We start from the raw sequence: 19,247 nt of genomic DNA, 5'->3' as shown, positions 1-19,247 counted from the left end.
AGGAGAGAGACAAGAAAGAGTATTGTGATGGGGAAAAGCAGAAAGACTCCAACAGTGGACTCAGAACCTACAGATCCTGGTAAAAGGCTTCAAGCTAACTAGGCTGCTGTCCCAAACAGAACTAGCTCCCCTGTCTACCGGCCAGACTTAGACTTGGGTAGTCAAGGGCCAGGAAGTATCAGGCACCTGGTTCAGATCAGAAGTTATGGAACTCAGAAGGGGTAAGGGGGGCTAAAATTGGGATCAGTTCAAATAATGGACCAAAGATTCTGCTGCAGTCTCCCTGCCTACAGCCCAGAGCTTAGAAAAGTGGGCATGTCCCCCTAGAGCAGCCCTAGGGAAGCCCAGAGAAGGGTCAGGTGGGGCAGAGGAAGCATACTGGCCTTCCACCCCTAGGGTCAGCCACCTCATACCAGCCCCTCACCCACAGGCCTCAGCCCTGGTCATGCCCAAGACTCTGGCTGGACCTTGGCAGGAAGTCTTCATGACCCACATGGAACTCCTACCCAAAGTTCAGCCAAGCAGAGCACTGCACGAGCCTTGCCTCTGATAGGTGTGCCTGCCCCGGATGCCCTGTTCTCTCAGCAGAGCTCCATCAGGTCCTCTGTCCCTCTGCCTGCTGGCCTGGGCACAGTAGCAATAGCCCTCCATCTGCTCTCAGCCCCAGGAAGCAGGAGGCTTGATCCTGCTGGCTCCTGAGCTGTAGGTAGGTGGATCCCAGCAGAAATGGCTTCAGGTGTGGCTGCCCATTTGTGCTCAGATCCAACTGTTGATCCATCAGAGAGCATCTCCACAGGAGTGATACCTTAGGGACCAGATGGAAATGAAAACACTTCACGTAGTTCAGCCTTTTATTGCCTTCATGGGGTGGGGGAAGAGGGGAAGAGGTGGGTGAAAGAGAAGTGCCTCCACTGAGTTGGGGCAGAAAGGAGCAGGGGTGGGGAACCAGGAGCTGAGGATGCAGATACCTCCATGGGCCCCCGCCCCACCCCTCGGGCCTTCCTTTCACACCACTCTCTCAGTCAAGCCTTGGGCAAGTCCTGGGTGAAGGGCCGGAAAGTGAAGAAGATGGGCTGGTCAGGCATCAGGATGAGGTTGAATGTTGTGCCCACGTCATTGAGATGCTGGATTTCAACTCTGAAATTCTCCAGAATCTGAGAAAGAGGGGTGATGGACTTAGTGGACAAGTGGGGAGGATCCATCTCCACTGGACCAGACTCATTCACCTATAGGCAGTGCCTGTTGAGTGGGATTTGGGGAGCTCTAAGGGGTCCACACCAGCTCCTACATAACCTGAGAACACACCACTAGTGCTGTCCCCTTGATTTAGGCTTTCGCTTTAGTTTCTAAAGAACCTTATCCCACCCCCACCCCCATCCCATCACCACCATGGGAGGACAGATGGCCAGGGGCACCAATGGGTGACAAGTATATTAGCCCAAAAGAGGATGCAGCAGGGAATTGTGGGGGAGGGCTCTGAACAGAGATGGGAGTAGGAGGGTTGGTGCTTTCATTAAGGCCAAAGCCAGCCCAGGGTGCCCAGAGGTCCCTAGGCTAGACTCACATGAATAAGGAAGAGGGTCATCTCAAGCTCGGCGATCCGGCGACCCACACACTGCCGAATACCCCAGCCAAAGCCCAGGTTCCGGAAGTGGATGAGGTCCTTGTTTTTACCCAGCCATCGGGTGGGGTCAAATTTGCCCGGATTGAGGAAGAAGGTGGGATCTTGACCCATGGCATAGACGGCCACCTGCACCAATGTCTGGGGACAAGGTGAGCAGAGGTCTAAGTAGGCCTCACCTCCTCACAGCCAGGAGCATAACCCAGCTTCCCCACTCCCAGTCCCCAGCCCAGCTTCCCAGCTGTCCAGAAGACACTACCCACTGGGTGACCTTGAACAAGACCCCACTTCTCCTTGAGCTTCACCCATCAAAGGAGCATGACTGAAGCCAGTAGGCCAGGGATGGCCCAAGAAATTGTCCTGCCCTTTCCTCAGCACCAGAAGGCCCCCTGAGACCCAGGTGACCCATGGCGTTGCCCTCCTAACTCTGGCCTCCATCAACATTCCAGGGATCACCCACTATGCCTACCACCTTTGCCCTTCAAACTTTGCTGCTGCCAAGGACCCACTAGCCAGCTCCAGGAACACAGGCAGAAGCCCCCATCTGTAGGCAATTGCAGTCAGCCCCCAACCTCCTGTCTGACTGGCAGGTACAGCCCTGCTGTACCTACCTTGGCAGGAATCATGTAATCTTGAAGAACCAAGTCGTTTGCGAGGTATCTCTGCAGAGTCACAGAGATGGGGTGGAGTCTGCCGGAGGAAGGCATTCAGAAGCTAATGCCCCGAGGCCAGGACAAAGCCCCAAAGCCCCACACCCAGCATGCATCTCAGGCCCAGTGGCAGCACCCCTGGGGAATCTGGAGGCAAGACCAGGACTCTCTTCCCTCCTCCCCATTCCCAGCTATCTCCCCAGACTTCTTACTTCCTGCTACCAATCTCCACCAGTCCCCAGGCACCATGCTGAACCTGGCCAGGATTGGGGTGGAGGCAGGCATGGGTGGGTGTGGGCTTGCCTCAGTGTCTCCTTGATGCTAGCTTTTAGAAGCGGGACCAACTGCAGCATCATGCTCGTGTCTTCCCCAGCCTGGCGCCGGGCAGCCAGAACCTCCTCCCGCAGCATCTCCTGCACTCTCAGGCTGCGTGCCATCTCGTACAAGTGCCACTGCAGTGTCATGGACGTCTGGGAGGGAGTGTCAGGGTGCAGAAGACCAGGAGGGCCTGTCACTCCTGAGGCACCTAGACTCGTGCTAAATTTTCATTTCCAAGAACGTCTTCCCACCCTTGTCCCAGTATTCAGAGACCATCATCTACAAAAGCAAAGTCCAATTCAAAAGGCAAATGTGCCAGAGGCTTTCTCCAGCTCAGGCAGGAATGTTTGGGGTACCACTTGTCCCTGCCCTCATCCCTCATGTCACCAGAGCCTACCAGCTCCCCAGCCAGTAGAGGGCACCCACACAACCAATGCCTTCTTCTAAAGGACTCTGGAGCCCTTCAGAGGCCAAAGCCCTCTTCTGTAACAGTTCTCCCTGACTAACTGCCATTCCTGTTGAAATGCCTGTTAAACAAGCAGCCGTCTCCTCAGTAGAACTTCACAAACTTTAGCATTTGCCTATAGCAGTGAAGTGGGAAAGAAGGCTCAGATAATGAAGCCACCACCACCCTGGTTCCTATCTGTGTTGCAATTAGCATACGGTTATACTAAGATGAACTTGCTAATCTCATTATTAGTCAGCGTCATGACCGTTAGACCATCCCTGGAGGTATGAGTGACCCTCATCAAGCCCCACAGGCCCACAAACCTTTGTGGTGGGACCCCAGGCTGGTGCAGCCCTCCCTCCTATGGTTAGGGCATGGGTTGTTGCACATATCTTACCAAGAATCATATTTTTGTCCAAAAAGTCGGAACATTCTCCTTCCTCCCAGCAGGAGCAATCATGAAAGCATGCCATCCAGTCACTTCCCAGTTGGAAATCCTTGTCTGAGTCCCCAAATAAAGCCCAGATCCCCCAGATTAAGCCCAGATCCCCAGATCAAGTACAGAGCCCCCAACACCTGCCTGCTGCTCCCAGCCTCGCCATCACCTTTCTCCAACATGCACCTAATACTCTAGCTGCACTGAGCTACACGCAGCTCCTTGAAGCCCAGAAATCTTCCTCTGGCTGTTTCCTCTTCCTAGAATTCCCTTCCCAACCATGGAAGCCAGTCTGTGGGCCTTTAAGGCTCAAATCAAATCTGTGTATTCGTCTCACTATTTACAAAGCCGGACAAGGTGGCTACTCAGGAAATACTTGTTTGTTAAGGTAGTCAACTAAGTTAACCCTCTGTGCCCCAGTTTCCTCATCTGAAAAGGGGATAATAGTAATATACCTCATAATTTAGTTTGTGAGCACTAAATGAATTAATACATATGAAAAGCTTAGGCCCTGCCTACCATATAGTGCATGCCCAATAAACATTACCTAATAATAATAGCTGCTTTGGTTCAGGTAAGCACTTTTTGGAGATCCCTTCTACATAACTGACAAGAACTAGGTTTAAAATAAACTCAGCCCTAGCCGGTTTGGCTCAGTGGATAGAGCGTCAGCCTGAGGACTAAAGGGCCCCGGGTTTGATTCTAGTCAAGGGCACATCCCTGCCCACATGGCAAGTCAGTGTCCATTGACATAACTGGGGCAAAGAAACAGGCCGAGACTGGCTTCCATGGTTGGGAAGGGAATTCTAGGAAGAGGAAACAGCCAGGTTGCGGGCTCAATCCCCAGTAGGAGGCATGCAGGAGGCAGCCCATCAATGATTCTCTCTCATCATTGATGTTTCTATTTCTCCCTCTCCCTTCCTCTCTGAAATCAATAAATAGATATGTTTTTAAAAATAAAATAAACTCAAAAGCTCCATCTGCAGCCTGTCACAGGGACTAAAAGTCTTCCATTAGAGCACGATGTAAATAAGATACCTAGGAAATAAAGTTATTCACCCAGGGGACTTGACACATATTTCTTCTCTCTTGTCCTGAAATGTTATTTTCCCTCTCTCCTCCTGGCAACAGCCTTCAAGACACAAGTTGAATTTTAGCTCCTCTAAGGGGCCCTCTCCCCATCCTGCAGGGCCTCTTCTCAGCATTGTCAGTACCCGATCCAAGCCTACTCATTCAGCCTTATGACTATGGTATGGTGGCCATCCTTGTCATGGGATGAATTGTGTTCCCCCAAATTCATATGTTGAAGCCCTAACGCCCAATACCTCACAATGTAACTGTATTTTGGGGCAAGGTGTTTAAAGAGGTAATAAGGTAAAATGAGATCACTGGGGTGGACCGTAATCTAATAGGACTGGTGTCCTTGTAAGAAGAGATCAGGACACTGACACACACAGAGGGACGACTGTGCGAAGACATAAGGGAGAAGAGGAGCCTCAGAAGAAACCAACCCTGCTGACACCTTGATCTTGGACTTCTAGTTCTAGAACTGTGAGAAAAGTACATGTCTGTTGTTTAAGCCATCCTGTATGTGGTACTTTGTGTGGCAGCCCTAGCAAACTAATAATAATGTGGGGGAGAATGGAAAACAACAAAAGGACCCTAGAAGGCAGAGCCCAGGGTTAATTCCACTGGCTCCCAGCTTTTCTGAGGTCCTGCCTGCCTTTCTGAATCCAGGGAGCTGTGTCCCCCACCTGTGACTGAAGGGCTCACCACCTATGCCTAGTTACTCCCTTCTCATAGGTTAAAAAAAAAAAAATGTTGGATCAGCCTCAAGGGATGACCTGACCTCAGCCTCCTAGGAGATGATTATTTAGGAAATAAAGTCAAGAGAAGGAGATCTACCCCACATGGGCAGGGGTTTGAATGATGCAAACTGGTGGAGAAGGGACACAGGGGCACAGGAAGGGACAGAGTATGCCCCTGCGATCACCTCACCGTGTCCACGCCCCCTGCCAACATCTCTGTAATGTTGGCCTTGACGTCCTCAAAGAGCAGCTTGTTATTTCCCAGGAGGCGGTAGAGGACACCCGGGTAATTATTGAAGTCTCTTTTCTGTCTCAAGTCCAAGTAGAAGTTCTGGGTGTATTTTTCAGCTGTGGGTGGGCAGGAGGGGAGAAAAAGAGTGAGGCTCTCTACAGGCATAAGTGAAGGGATGGACCCTTGGTGAGAGGGATGGGCCAAGGGCTTGGAGATTCTAAAGTGCTGCAATTTCTAGCTGCATTTTACTGAGCACATACTATCTGCTAAGCCCTTCCTATCTGTTTCTTTGTTTAATTCTTGACCATAGTCCTATGGAGTAAGTGATATTATCACCATTTTACAGGTAAGAAAACAGAAGCCCACAGAGGGTAGTGACTTGCCCAGGGTTAGATGGAGAAGGGATTTGACTCCAGGTCTCGCATCATCACCATACTCCAATCAGCCTTCTCCACTCTACTTCACTAATCTCTCTCACCCAAGTCCCAGTCTGTCCCCAAGTGTAGCCGGGTCTAAAACACTAGCCTTAACCTATCTTGGTGATCATGGGATCCTTAGAAGAACATGATGGACATCTTAGATCTTCTTTCTCCATAAAGATCTGATCATTCCCAACAGCTGGCCTTCAACTCTCCAATCCCAGGGCTTATAGGACCTCCCTAATACCCATCCCTGCCCACATGGCAAGTCAGTGTCCATTGACATAACTGGGGCAAAGAAGCAGGCCGAGACTTGGGGCTTCCAGCTGTGTGTGTGTGTGTGTGTGTGTGTGTGTGTGTGTGTGTGTCCACCCAAGCCTGGGTTTCCCACCCCCTGAGGTAGACAAGGCTCTCCTAGCTCCCAGACTGAGTTGCCCAGGGCATAGCCAGAGGAATCCTCACCTTTACTGAAAATCACGTCCCATGCAGCCACATGGTCACGCCATGTCTTGGTTCTGAACAGACGAAACAGGCCTGGAGGAAGCATGAGCATGGGGACACTGGTTTGGAACATCTGGTAAACGGCATCAATGAACCGCTGAGCCTCGGGGTCCACAATCTCCTCCAACATCCCCAAACGTTCCCCAAATATGACGTTGGTGATGGCTGCAGGGATAGGCACAAGCTGAGGAGCTTCCGCTCCCAGGAACCCCCACCAACCCACTCCTGCCAACACATAGGACCTCCTGACCCGACCTCAGTCTCCTTCAGTAAAGAAACAGAAACCTAAGGCTTATGGGGCTGAAATTTCAGGACTGAGGAAAACTGCCCTTCTGACAACCACTCAGGGGAGCAAGCAGAAGACCCTGAAAGGGATCACTTGGGTGGGAAGCAGTCTCCAGCAGAGGTAGGAGTGGGCCCACGCTGGGATGAAACAGTTCCATCCACCCTTTCACCAGCACCCAAAGCAGCTGCTGGGCTTTTCTCCAGGAAGAGAGACTCCTTAGCTCTAATTGACCAAATTGGTGAAATACTTCCTGAAACAGGCCAGATGGAAGACTAGAAGACATAAAGCCCTAGTAATTGGCCATACAGGACCCACCCTGGCTAGACTTAAGAAGTCACAACAACCCCAAGTTTTTCCCACCTGTGGGGTCAGGAATGTGAATGCTGATTTTATACCAAAGTCTGGGCATCCCAGATCTCCTGCAGTGATCACATGACTCCCATCATGCCACAGGGCCTTTGTATGGGCTGTTCCCTCTGCCCAGACTGCCCAACCTCCTTACCCCATCTGAATAACTGCTACACCTTCTTGAATACCCAATTCAGATTACCCACCCAATCCTCCCTTCCCCTCCCAGACCTCAAAGGTCTATGGCCCAAGAGACAGAGATTTGCAGAATGCAGGGCTGAGCCATACTCTGTCCTTTAGAGGGTAGTGACAATGGGGACCTACATTGTGGAGACCCTTGCCCCCATAGTATGAATGCTAGATAAGAGTGTTCAGAATCCCCTGGGTAAAATGGCAGAAAATGTTTTCAGTAGCCCATCCCAAACACCAATTCCACCACTTCTTCAGGGTCTATGCTGGCTGGGTCTCAAGGTGGGACGCTGGGTTCTCCCACCCCCTTACACTCAAAAGCAAAGCGAAACAGGTCATCACTGATGTCCCCTGAGAACTTTCCAGAGCCCTGCTGCTTGATGCGCCTGTGCAGGATGCTGATGAAGTCCTGGGACACCGTGTCCAGCAGGGGGATGAAGTTTTTCATGGCATCTGGAGTCATCACCTCTTGGTTCAGGGCCAGTCGGTCTTTCTTCCAGGCTCCTGACTTCCTGTGGAAACACAGGCCCTTTGGGCCCTCATGGCCACAAACCCCAGGCTTGGCACACACAGAGGGGCCTAACTGGGCTCTCCCAGGAGGCCAAGTCACAGCTCAGAGTCCAGCACTCATGTCCACCAGCCCTCACTCCTCCCAACACCCTCAGCTCCCTGTTTCTGTTGGGCCTTAAGAAAGAGACAGGAAGAAAGTGAATGAAGGAAAACAAAACCTGACCCCCGGCCCTGCTGCTGCTGCTGCTGCTGCTGCTGCTGCTGCTGCTGCTGCTGCGAGCTAGGAACTGGGCATCTTGGAGCCTTTATGTCTCTTTCAGTGCCCTAACCTTTGCCTCGTCTTTGCCTCAGCTACAGGTATGCCTTTCCCATCACTTCGCCTTCCCCCTGGCTGTTGCTCACCTCCTGCCATTTAAGGGCCCCTGTATGTCATCCTCTCTGACCCCCGCACAGACATAGTTGATCAACCTTTCCGCTGCACCCTAGCATGTGCCTTTATCCACGTTGGTGGGGGCTGTCACATGCCCAGAATAGGGTCAATGATAAGCCTCAGCTTATGGCCCACTCTTGAAAGTAGATCCATGCAAAGCCCTCTTTCTAGTTTGGAGGCTTTGTTTTTTTATAAGAATGATTTATAAACTCACCACCCAATAGGAAAACAAGGAACATCACAGTAACTTCTGTGTGTCCACCTGGTCCTCCCCAACTAAGGACCACCAACCTGACTCGCTTGCTTTTGTGTATAGTTTTACCTGATCTACATATAATTCTAAAACATGCTTTCTTGTCATGCCTTGGGGGATTTGCTTTATTGACAAAATTTTATCTGTCTCAGTATCATCTGTACTGTTGGGGGTCACTGAGTTTGTTCATAATAAGTGGCATATGCCACCACTCACTAATTTATACTCCTGTTTGGCATTCAGGTGGTTTCCTGGGTTTTGTGCTTATGAATGACACTGTTGCCAACATTCTGCTACCTTCCCTTCAGGGATGTTCTTTAAAGCATATCCCTGAGAGCAGGACTACTGCATCCCAGGGTTGTGTGTATTCAATTGCAGGTCATGGCCAATCATCTCAAAGCGCTGGCACCAGTTTTCATCCCACTAGCAATCTGGGAGAGTTCTAGTTGCTCCATATCCTCACCAACGTTTGATATGGTCACATTTTAAATTTGTGATTAGGAATTTGGTGGGAAATGGTACCCACTACACTAAATACACCAGTTTGTCCTGTTTCGCTGCCTTCTTAGACTGTGAGGGACTCACAGTGGCAGGGCCCTGCCTTACATGTCGCTAAAAGCCCAGAGCCTGGCACAAAGTCTGGCACATAGTAGGTTCTCAATAAGATGGGACTTAATGAATGAACTAATAAATGAGAACTTTGCAAGGTCTTTAATTACCCATTCAGATCTTCAGCCTGACCATTTCCCTGCTGGCGGGCACAGCAGTTCAGTATCATTACCATCTGTTTCATGGAGGCAGGAAGATGACAGGGATGTCCCTAGAGTTCCCAGCCAGACAGCACAGAGCAAGCATGGCCCCAACCCCTCTCCCCAGCTTCTGTCCCCAGACTCACTTGAACAGGACCCCGACGGGTCTCTGGTAATGCTGGTGATAGGCAACCCAGGGCGGGATGCAATACCGTTCTGGGGTGGAACCCTCGAACTTAAAGAGAAGGGCCACATCTTCAGGGTCAATGATAAAAACGGACTCCATGTTGCCAAGCTTCTCCCTGGAGGGAAGGAGGAGGGCTACAGCGTAAGGAATCAAGGAGAGCCTCGAAGACCCTGTGCAATCAGGACAGGAGCTCAGCTCATCTGTAACCACATCATGGCTGAGAATGCAGAGCAGAGGGCCCTGGAAGTGGATCCCATTTCCACAAGGTTCTTGCTGTCTCTCACCCACTCTGAGTCTCAGTTTCCTCTTTTATAAAATGGAGATGAATACAGTACCTTTCTCACAGGGCTGCTAAAGAATAAGATGAAGTCTGTGAATATGACTCCTGTTAGGCATTCTCTAAGTGACAGTTTTGTGCTCCTTATATTATCCATTGGCTGCTGTCATGCCACATCATGTCCTCCAGGACCAGACTCGCCCCCACCCATCTTCCATGGACCATCAAGTCCTCATCCCATGCTTATTCTTCCTGTGTGTTCAGACCCTCTTCACTCTCTCACACACTGCATTGCTCAGAAACATGAAACCCTCATGTCACCACTGGAGTGACCCTGTACTGGAATGACTCCATGTAGCTTACTAGATAGGTCACGCATGGGCTAGTCAATCATAGGCCTGACAAAGCACTTTGTCTCTATTAAAACAACACTGGCCCTGGCCAGGTAGCTCAGTTGGTTAGAACATCATCCTAACACACCAAGGTTACAGGTTTGATTCCCCATCAGGGCATATACAAAAATCAACCAATGAATGCATAATTAAGTGGAACAACAAATTGATATTTCTCTCTATCTCCCTTCTTCTCTCTCTACAATCAATATAAATAAAAAATTAAAAAGAAAAAAAAACACAAAACACAAACAGCCCTAGCTGGTTTGGCTCAGTGAATAGAGGGTGGGCCTGCAAACCAAAGGGTCCTGGATTCGATTCCTGCCAAGGGCACATACCTTGGTTGCAGGCTCCCCCCTGGCCTGGGCCCTGGTCAGGGTGTGTGCAGGAAGAAACCAATCAATGTGTTTCTCTCACATCGATATTTCTCTCTGTCTTTCCCTCTCTCTTCCACTCTCTCTAAAACCAATTGGAAAGTATCCTCAGGTGAGGATTTAAAAAATAAAATAAAAATAAACACTGACCCAGGTACAAATTGTTGACATAAGAAATGTCTAAACCTGAGGGGAGTTTTAGAAGATTTTATGTGGGCCCAAACTGAGGACACTTGCAGGGAAGCAAGATCTGAAATGCTCCAGAGATCTACAGTTTTGCAGTATCTTTAATGCATTTGAAATCGAGGGAACATAAGGAAGATTAGATGAAGGTGGGAGAAGACAAGGCAGGGATTGGATAACAGGATAGTTAACAAGATTGATGTGTTCTCTCTAAAGTGGTCTGCTTTAGAGGAGGGATCTGAAAGAGGCATTTCAAAAGTGTGCTAACCTGGATGCACTGAAACAATGGGCAGGGCATGCTTAAGGCAGAGATAACCCTTTCACTAAAGAAATAAAATGTCTGATGGAGAAACCAAGATGGCGGCATAGGTAAGCACCTAAACTGCTGCCTCGCACAACAATTTCAAAACTACAACTAAAAGACAGAACAGACACCATCCAGAACCACAGGAACGCTGGCTGAGTGGAAATTCTACAACTAGAAGGAAAGAGAAAAGCTCACAGAGAAATGGAGGTACAGCAAAGGGTCTTTGTGCATGCAGAGAGGAAGGGCGGCTGAGAGCCTGGCTGACTTTCTCTGGTGGAAGGGGGAAGGAAGCCCCCGACCGCACTGAACCCCAGTTCTGACTGCACTGAACCCCAGTCCCGGGCGAAACCCCGTGGACCCAGGCTCATACAGGGGGAGTCTGGACTGTCAGGTAGAGAGAAAGGCACCCGGAGACTCACTCGGAGACCCGGGGGAGACCCGGGGTAGCCCCGGCGGGCAGGGGTCTGGAGGCGCATGAGACAGTGTGCACAAAGGCTGCAGAGGTTGCCACAGGCTTTCCCTAGCAGAAGGGAGTCAGAAGCTCCAGACTGCACTGAACCCCAGTTCTGACTGCACTGAACCCCAGTTCCAGGCGAGCCCCTGGGGACCCACGCTCTTGTGGGGGGAGTCTGGACTCTCGGGCAGAGACTCGGGAGCCGGGGAAGGCAGAGGTCTGGAGGCCCGTGCGCACGCGCAAGGGCAAGGCTGACTAAAAGCCAAGACTGTCTGCTCCGCCCTGAGACTCCACCCCATCCAAGCTGAGCACAGAGGCTATTGCAATTTGGCAAGTCTAATCCTATAAGGCTGTCTCCAGCACCGAACCTCTCCCAGCATAGACACAGCTGATCCTTACAGCCAACTGGCCTGGAGGTCAATTCCTCCCAGTGATACCAACAACAATCAAGACTTAATTACAACAAGGCTGTACACACAGTCCACAAAGGGGTGCACCAAGAGTATCCACCTCAGGTTAACTGGGGAGGCAGACCCACTGGGCCATATAGGAAACCTAGCACACAAATCTACCATACCAACTCAGGGAAGCAGTGAAAATGCGGCGTCAAAGAATCAGATCACAAACGAAAAAAATGGAGGAAAACAAATGACTGGATATAGAATTCAAAACCACGGTTATAAGGCTTTTCAAGAATATCCTAGAAAAGGCCGATAAATATAACGAGACCCTCGAAGATATGAAAAAGGACCAACTAGAAATTAAACATACACTGACTGAAATAAAAAATATTATACAGAGACCCAAAAACAGACTAGAGGAACACAAAAATCAAGTCAAAGAATTGAAATACAAAGAAGCAAAAAACACTCAACCGAAAAAGCAAAAAGGAAAAAAAATCCAAAAAGTTGAAGATAGTGTAAGAAGACTCTGGGACAACTTCAAGCGTACCAACCTCAGAATTATGGGGGTGCCAGAAGAAGAGAGAGAGCAAGATACTGAAAACCTATTTGAAGAAATAATGACTGAAAACTTCCCCCACCTGGTGAAAGAAATAGACTTACAAGTCCAGGAAGCACACAGAACCCCAAACAAAAGGAATCCAAAGAGGACCACACCAAGACACATCATAATTAAAATGCCAAGAGCAAAAGACAAAGAGAGAATATTAAAAGCAGCAAGAGAAAAACAGTTAGTTACCTACAAGGGAGCACCCATACGACTGTCAGCTGATTTCTCAACAGAAATTATGCAGGCCAGACGGGAGTGGCAAGAAATTTTCAAAGTGATGAATAGCAAGAACCTACAACCAAGATCACTCTACCCAGCAAAGCTATCATTCAGAATTGAAGGGCAGATAAAGAGCTTCACAGATAAGAAAAAGCTAAAGGAGTTCATCACCACCAAACCAGTATTATATGAAATGCTGAAAGGTATTCTTAAAGAAGAGGAAGAAGAAAAAACTAAAGATAAAAATTATGAACAACAAATACATATCTATCAACAAGTGAACCTAAAAATCAAGTGAATTAAAAACCTGAGGAACAGAATAATCTGGTGAATATAATAGAATCAGGGGCATAGAAAGGGAGTGGACTGATAATTCTCAGGGGGAAAGGGGTATGGGGGGGTTCATGAAGAGACTGGACAAAAATCATACACCTATGGATAAGGACAGTAAGGGCAGAAGGTGGGGTGGGAACCGGGTGGAGGGGAGCTATGGGGGGAAAAAGGAGAAACAATTGTAATAATCTGAGTAAAGATTTATTTTAAAAAAATAAATAAATAAAATACTTACTAAAAAATAAATAAATAAATAAATAAATAAATAAATAAAATTTAAAAAAAATTTTTAAAAAAAGGAAATAAAATGTCTGGGATGTGACTACCCACCCACACCTGCCCAGTTAGGAATCTATGATCAATGAGGTTACTTTCCCTAGAATCCTTTTTTATCCCCAAGATGTACCTCACAAAGAACTTTGCCAGCAGTCTCTTTTAAAATACAACTGTTGGGAGAAACCAAGATGGCGGCATAGGTAAGCACCTAAACTGCTGCCTCGCACAACAATTTCAAAACTACAACTAAAAGACAGAACGGACACCATCCAGAACCACGGGAAAGCTGGCTGAGTGAAAATTCTACAACTAGAAGGAAAGAGAAAAGCTTACAGAGAATTGGAGGTATGACAAAGGGTCTTTGTGCACACAGAGAGGAAGGGAGGCTGAGAACCTGGCTGACTTTCTCTGGCGGAAGGGGGAAGGAAGCCCCCGACCGCACTGAACCCCAGTTCTGACTGCACTGAACCCCAGTTCCGGGCAAGCCCCTGGGGACCCACGCTCTTACGGGGGGAGTCTGGACTCTCGGGCGGAGACTCGGGAGCTGGGGAAGGCAGAAGTCTGAAGGCGCGCGCGTGCCAGTGCGCACAAAGGCTGCAGAGGTTGCCACAGGCTTTCCCTAGCAGAAGGGAGTTGGAGGCTCCTGACTGCACTGAGCCCCAGTTCTGACTGCACTGAACCCCAGTTCCAGGCGAGCCCCTGGGGACCCACGCTCTTGTGGGGGGAGTCTGGACTCTCAGGCAGAGACTCGGGAGCCGGGGAAGGCAGAGGTCTGAAGGCACGCATGTGCGCGCAAGGGCAAGGCTGACTGGAAGCCAAGACTGAGACTCCACCCCATCCAAGCTGAGCACAGAGGCTATTGCAATTTGGCAAGTCTAATCCTATAAGGCTGTCTCCAGCACCGAACTTCTCCCAGCATAGACACAGCTGATCCTTACAGCCAACTGGCCTGGAGGTCAATTCCTCCCAGTGATACCAACAACAATCAAGACTTAATTACAACAAGGCTGTACACACAGTCCACAAAGGGGTGCACCAAGAGTATCCACCTCAGGTTAACTGGGGAGGCAGACCCACTGGGCCATATTGGAAACCTAGCACACAAATCTACCCTACCAACTCAGGGAAGCAGTGAAAATGCGGCGTCAAAGAATCAGATCACAAACGAAAGAAATGGAGGAAAACAAACGACTGGATATAGAATTCAAAACCACGGTTATAAGGCTTTTCAAGAATATCCTAGAAAAGGCCGATAAATATAACGAGACCCTCGAAGATATGAAAAAGGACCAACTAGAAATTAAACATACACTGACTGAAATAAAAAATATTATACAGAGACCCAAAAACAGACTAGAGGAACACAAAAATCAAGTCAAAGAATTGAAATACAAAGAAGCAAAAAACACTCAACCGAAAAAGCAAAAAGCAAAAAAAAAAAATCCAAAAAGTTGAAGATGGTGTAAGAAGACTCTGGGACAACTTCAAGCGTACCAACCTCAGAATTATGGGGGTGCCAGAAGAAGAGAGAGAGCAAGATACTGAAAACCTATTTGAAGAAATAATGACTGAAAACTTCCCCCACCTGGTGAAAGAAATAGACTTACAAGTCCAGGAAGCACACAGAACCCCAAACAAAAGGAATCCAAAGAGGACCACACCAAGACACATCATAATTAAAATGCCAAGAGCAAAAGACAAAGAGAGAATATTAAAAGCAGCAAGAGAAAAACAGTTAGTTACCTACAAGGGAGCACCCATACGACTGTCAGCTGATTTCTCAACAGAAACTATGCAGGCCAGACGGGAGTGGCAAGAAATTTTCAAAGTGATGAATAGCAAGAACCTACAACCAAGATTACTCTACCCAGCAAAGCTATCATTCTGAATTGAAGGTCAGATAAAGAGCTTCACAGATAAGAAAAAGCTAAAGGAGTTCATCACCACCAAACCAGTATTATATGAAATGCTGAAAGGTATTCTTAAAGAAGAGGAAGAAGAAAAAACTAAAGATAAAAATTATGAACAACAAATACATATCTATCAACAAGTGAACCTAAAAATCAAGTGAATTAAAAACCTGAGGAACAGAATAATCTGGTGAATATAATAGAATCAGGGGCATAGAAAGGGAGTGGACTGATAATTCTCAGGGGGAAAGGGGTATGGGGGGGTTCATGAAGAGACTGGACAAAAATCATACACCTATGGATGAGGACAGTGGGGGGGAGGTAAGGGCAGAAGGTGGGGTGGGAACTGGGTGGAGGGGAGCTATGGGGGGAAAAAGGAGAAACAATTGTAATAATCTGAATAAAGATTTATTAAAATAAAAAAAATAAAAAATAAAAAAAATAATAAAATACAACTGTTGTTTCTCTCACATCAATGTCTCTCTCTCTCCCTTCTTCTCTAAAATCAATAAAAATATAACCTCAGTGAGGATTAAAAAATAAGGAAGGAAGGAAGGAAGGAAGGAAGGAAGGAAGGAAGGAAGGAAGGAAGGAAGGAAAGAAGGAAGGGAGGGAGGGAGGGAGGGAGGGAGGGAGGAGAATATACAAGGACTTGGGGAAATTGATAACCAGAACTGTGAGCCAAGGTCTCCCCCCCCCCCCCCCCCCCCGGGGTCGTGCCTTGCGTCACAGAAGAATGAGCTCCGTGGATCAGAAGATTTAAACTAAAGTGTGGAAAATTTATTACAAGCAGATTCAGATTCCCCTCATGGGAAAGGAGGCCCAATAATGGGCTGCCCGTGTAGCCTTGTAGTCTAGGAGTGTATATATATTGACATATATATCTGTGTATGCTCCAGGCCTGCTCTATGTCCACCTATGTCACCACCTGATTGATTCCCTCATTGTTCTTGCCCAGCTGAACTTTCTCTGTTGCTGCAGGCTCTCCTGGATTCCCATGCCTCCTGCTTTGAGTCCAGAAACATTTTATTATTTCTGCTTGATTGGTTCCTGTGATTAGGCTGCTCAAACTTCGTGTCTGCCCCTGCCTATGTCCCACCTGCCTTTGTGTCCCACTGAACCCCTGCCCTGCCTGCCTGCTTTTAAAGTTAACTTCTCTCAAAACAACATGTCACTTGCATCTGCCTTTTGTGGGGGGGTAATCTGCCTTTTGCATAAGAAAGTTAATTCAAGATATATTTAAGGCAAAATATTAGAAATACATACTAGTACAGGTACAAGCTGAGTTCTCTCTCCCTCCCTTCCCACCTCCTCACTGCCCCTCTTCCTCCCTCCCCCGCTTCCTCCCCACAGTGATGAAAATAGTGGGAGGAGGACGGGCGGGGGAGGGGGAATGGGGAGAGAGAATTCAGGAATTCAGCTTTAACTGCTGACCTATAAACCCTGGGCCTACCTTCCCAAGTCTCCCAGAAAATCCCCTCAGTGTTTTTCCAACTACCGTTTGTCCTCACACCATAAGCTCCATAGCCCCACCCTGGCTCAGCCAAGTCCTTGAACCACTAGTATTATTACCAATTCTGCTTCTGGGAATCTAGCCCAAGGCAACGACCTGACAGGGGACAGTGATGCCTAATGGATGAGGAGGTTCATCATGGCATCTGTATAATAGCAAAGATCCCAGAGTCCACTTTGAAGAACTGACTAAAAAAGTATGGCTTATTCATACTATGGACTATAATGCTGCCTTTCTAAACTACATCAAAAAGAGAAAAGAGGAGCGAAGTCTTTGATATATTTCTGTGGGACACCAAACAGTGTATATAACATTCACATTCTAATGGTACATACATATTATCAAAATTGATTATATACTGATTTCAATTTTTCATTTGTGCTTGTTTATATTTTCCAAATTGTTCTATAAATATGAACTAGAACAGCCTTTGTATTAAGAAAAAACCTATGGGGGGGGTAGAAGAGGGTAAAGGGGGGATAAATGGTGATGGAAGGAGTCTTGACTTGGGGTGGTGAACACACAATACAATTGTACCCCTGAAACTTACATAATTTTATTAAGCAATGTCACCCCAATAAATTCAATTTAAAAATAACAAAAAGAAGAAATCTACCAAAGTTGTATTTTAAATTCCTCACGTTTATTCAGAAGTTCACCGTGCCTAGGCTGTATGTGTGAACAGCAAGGTGGCACAGTGCCTTGGCATCAGGCAGCGGCAGCTCCCGCACTGGCTTTGCCCTGGTGAGCTCTGTGACCTTGGCAAGACTCTTCTCCCTGGGCCTCAGTTTTCCCAACAGTGAAATGAAGATTATAACGCCAATTTAAAGGACAAGCTTCAAGGCTCAGGCAAAAGTGACTCAGAAAACAGAAAGGGGCTTGGTAAAGAGTTCCACTGGGGCACAGGAAGCAGGGGATAGCGAGGGATCACCCTGAAGGGAGGTTGGGGGAGAGGCACTGACAGGCCTAGGAGAGAGAGAGAGGCTCAGGAATAACTTTCTCCCAAGCCTGACACTCAGCCTAGGGCCTTCCAGCCTCCAACCTGCTGTGAAAAAGGCACTGTACACTTCAAAATGGATTGTGGGAGAGGGAGGAAGTGACCCAGTGGAGTGGGCAGCTGGACCCCTACACAAACAAGCCTGCCCTCCCACCCCCAGCCAGCCAGCCAGCAACATGCCCTAGGATGCTCTTTCCCTATCACTCAAAGTAAAAGGCATTGTCCCTCCTGATGTTCCCTCCCTTCCCAACAATCACCTCCACCACCTCCCATCCTCCTCAACTATGCTCTCGGAAAAGAACCCAGGCTGGCCTAAAGATGACCCACCTTAGAAACTGCTAAACCAGAACAAGCAAGGCCTGCCACCAGGGGCAGCCCTCAGATACCTGCTCCCCCCCATTCTGCGCATCCCCCGCCTCCCCCCCCCCCCCCCCAGCCCCGGGAGTGGCAGTACTGAGGCCAAAGTCCCTTCCTCCAGGTAGTAAGCAAAACAGGTGCTTGGGGAAGGGGGCCCTAGCCAGGCCAAGTGGAAGGGACAAAATCAGCTGCTCCAGAGATGCACAGGGCTGAGGGGCGAGGCCAGCAGCCCAACAGGACAGGGATCCAGCTGGGTGACTAAACACCCTAACCTCTCTGAGCTTTATTCCCTTCTGACAATGGGGGTGGAAAACTTACCTTCCAAGGGGTCCTGAGGATAATGGATGTAGGGGGCAGTTAACCAGTTAACTGAGGCTTGTTCTCTTACCATCCCCTCACCCCATAAAGTTTCAAAGGGTAGGACCTGGGAAGGGTTGAGTCTGGGAATTGAACCCACTGTCTGGGAGCCTTATCCATTCTCCTGCCACCATCACCAGGCATGGAAGAAGCAAAGTCAGAAGGTAGACAGGAGCCTGCAACGGGCAAGCAATTTGGGAAGGGGGAACACAGCAAGGCTATCCAGGCCCCTCTCCCTGCCTGTCCCACCAGCCCCTCCCTCTACCAGGCTTACCTGTAGATGGGGCCATACTTCTGGAAGTTCTGGACTTGGTGATAGTGGAAATTCTGTGAGCCCTTCTCCCTCCAGAAATGGTATAGGTTTAGCCAGCCGTTGTCACCAGGGGAGGGGATCTCACTGAAAGGACGAGGCATGCGAGTGGAGATTCCGGCTCCCTCTCCAGTGGGCACCCTGGGATTCCCCAGTGCCTCCTGTGGGGCACTCAGAAGGGGCTGGCAGCCTTTGACCAGGACTGAGCGCAGAGAAAGCCCCCTGACCAGCATGTTGTCACCAAGACTGCCACTGCTCCTACTCCTACTGCAGCAGGGCCTGACTGGAGACTCTGGCCCTGGGGCCCAGCTTATATCCGCCAGCTCAAGGTTAAGGGAGAAGCTGACAAAGCAGCGGACTGCCCTCCTCCTCCTCTGGTTGGCTCCCACCCACACACGGCCCCTCCCAGAGTGGGACACCAAGGCTCAGTCTGGAATTTCTGCAGCCAGAGAGGCTCCCCGAAGACAAGAAGACCCTCTGTCTCTATCCTCAGTGCCAGCCACAGCAGACCCTGGAAATGGTACAGGTTTGTGCTTTTCCTCTGCTGGGGCCTCCTGCTGACCCCTGCAGGCTTATGCCCCATAAGCCTGAT

The 19,247-nt window shown here is 48.8% G+C and overlaps 1 protein-coding gene across 3 annotated transcripts; it reads right to left on the bottom strand.

Moving 5' to 3' along the window:
• Positions 1 to 835: 835 nt before the first annotated feature.
• On the bottom strand, positions 836 to 18,934 carry CYP11A1 (cytochrome P450 family 11 subfamily A member 1). 3 transcript variants are annotated; one of them, XM_080668395.1, is made up of 9 exons: positions 18,620 to 18,934; positions 9,345 to 9,500; positions 7,569 to 7,768; positions 6,395 to 6,598; positions 5,472 to 5,629; positions 2,575 to 2,741; positions 2,233 to 2,311; positions 1,565 to 1,762; positions 836 to 1,154 (listed from the first exon to the last, which is right to left on the bottom strand). In XM_080668395.1, the coding sequence occupies exons 1-9, from the start codon at positions 18,886 to 18,888 to the stop codon at positions 1,023 to 1,025; spliced, it is 1,563 nt and encodes a 520-aa protein (XP_080524521.1). In that variant the 5' UTR covers positions 18,889 to 18,934; the 3' UTR covers positions 836 to 1,022. The 3 variants fall into 3 exon arrangements, with proteins under 3 accessions (XP_080524521.1, XP_080524522.1, XP_080524523.1); XM_080668396.1 differs by having other exon boundaries at positions 6,395 to 6,466; XM_080668397.1 differs by lacking the exon at positions 1,565 to 1,762.
• Positions 18,935 to 19,247: the final 313 nt, after the last annotated feature.

This window comes from Plecotus auritus (assembly GCF_963455305.1).
Source record: "Plecotus auritus genome assembly, chromosome: 1".
In the NCBI taxonomy this organism is placed as follows: Eukaryota; Metazoa; Chordata; class Mammalia; order Chiroptera; family Vespertilionidae; genus Plecotus; species Plecotus auritus.
This window is presented reverse-complemented; position numbering and strand designations above follow the sequence as displayed.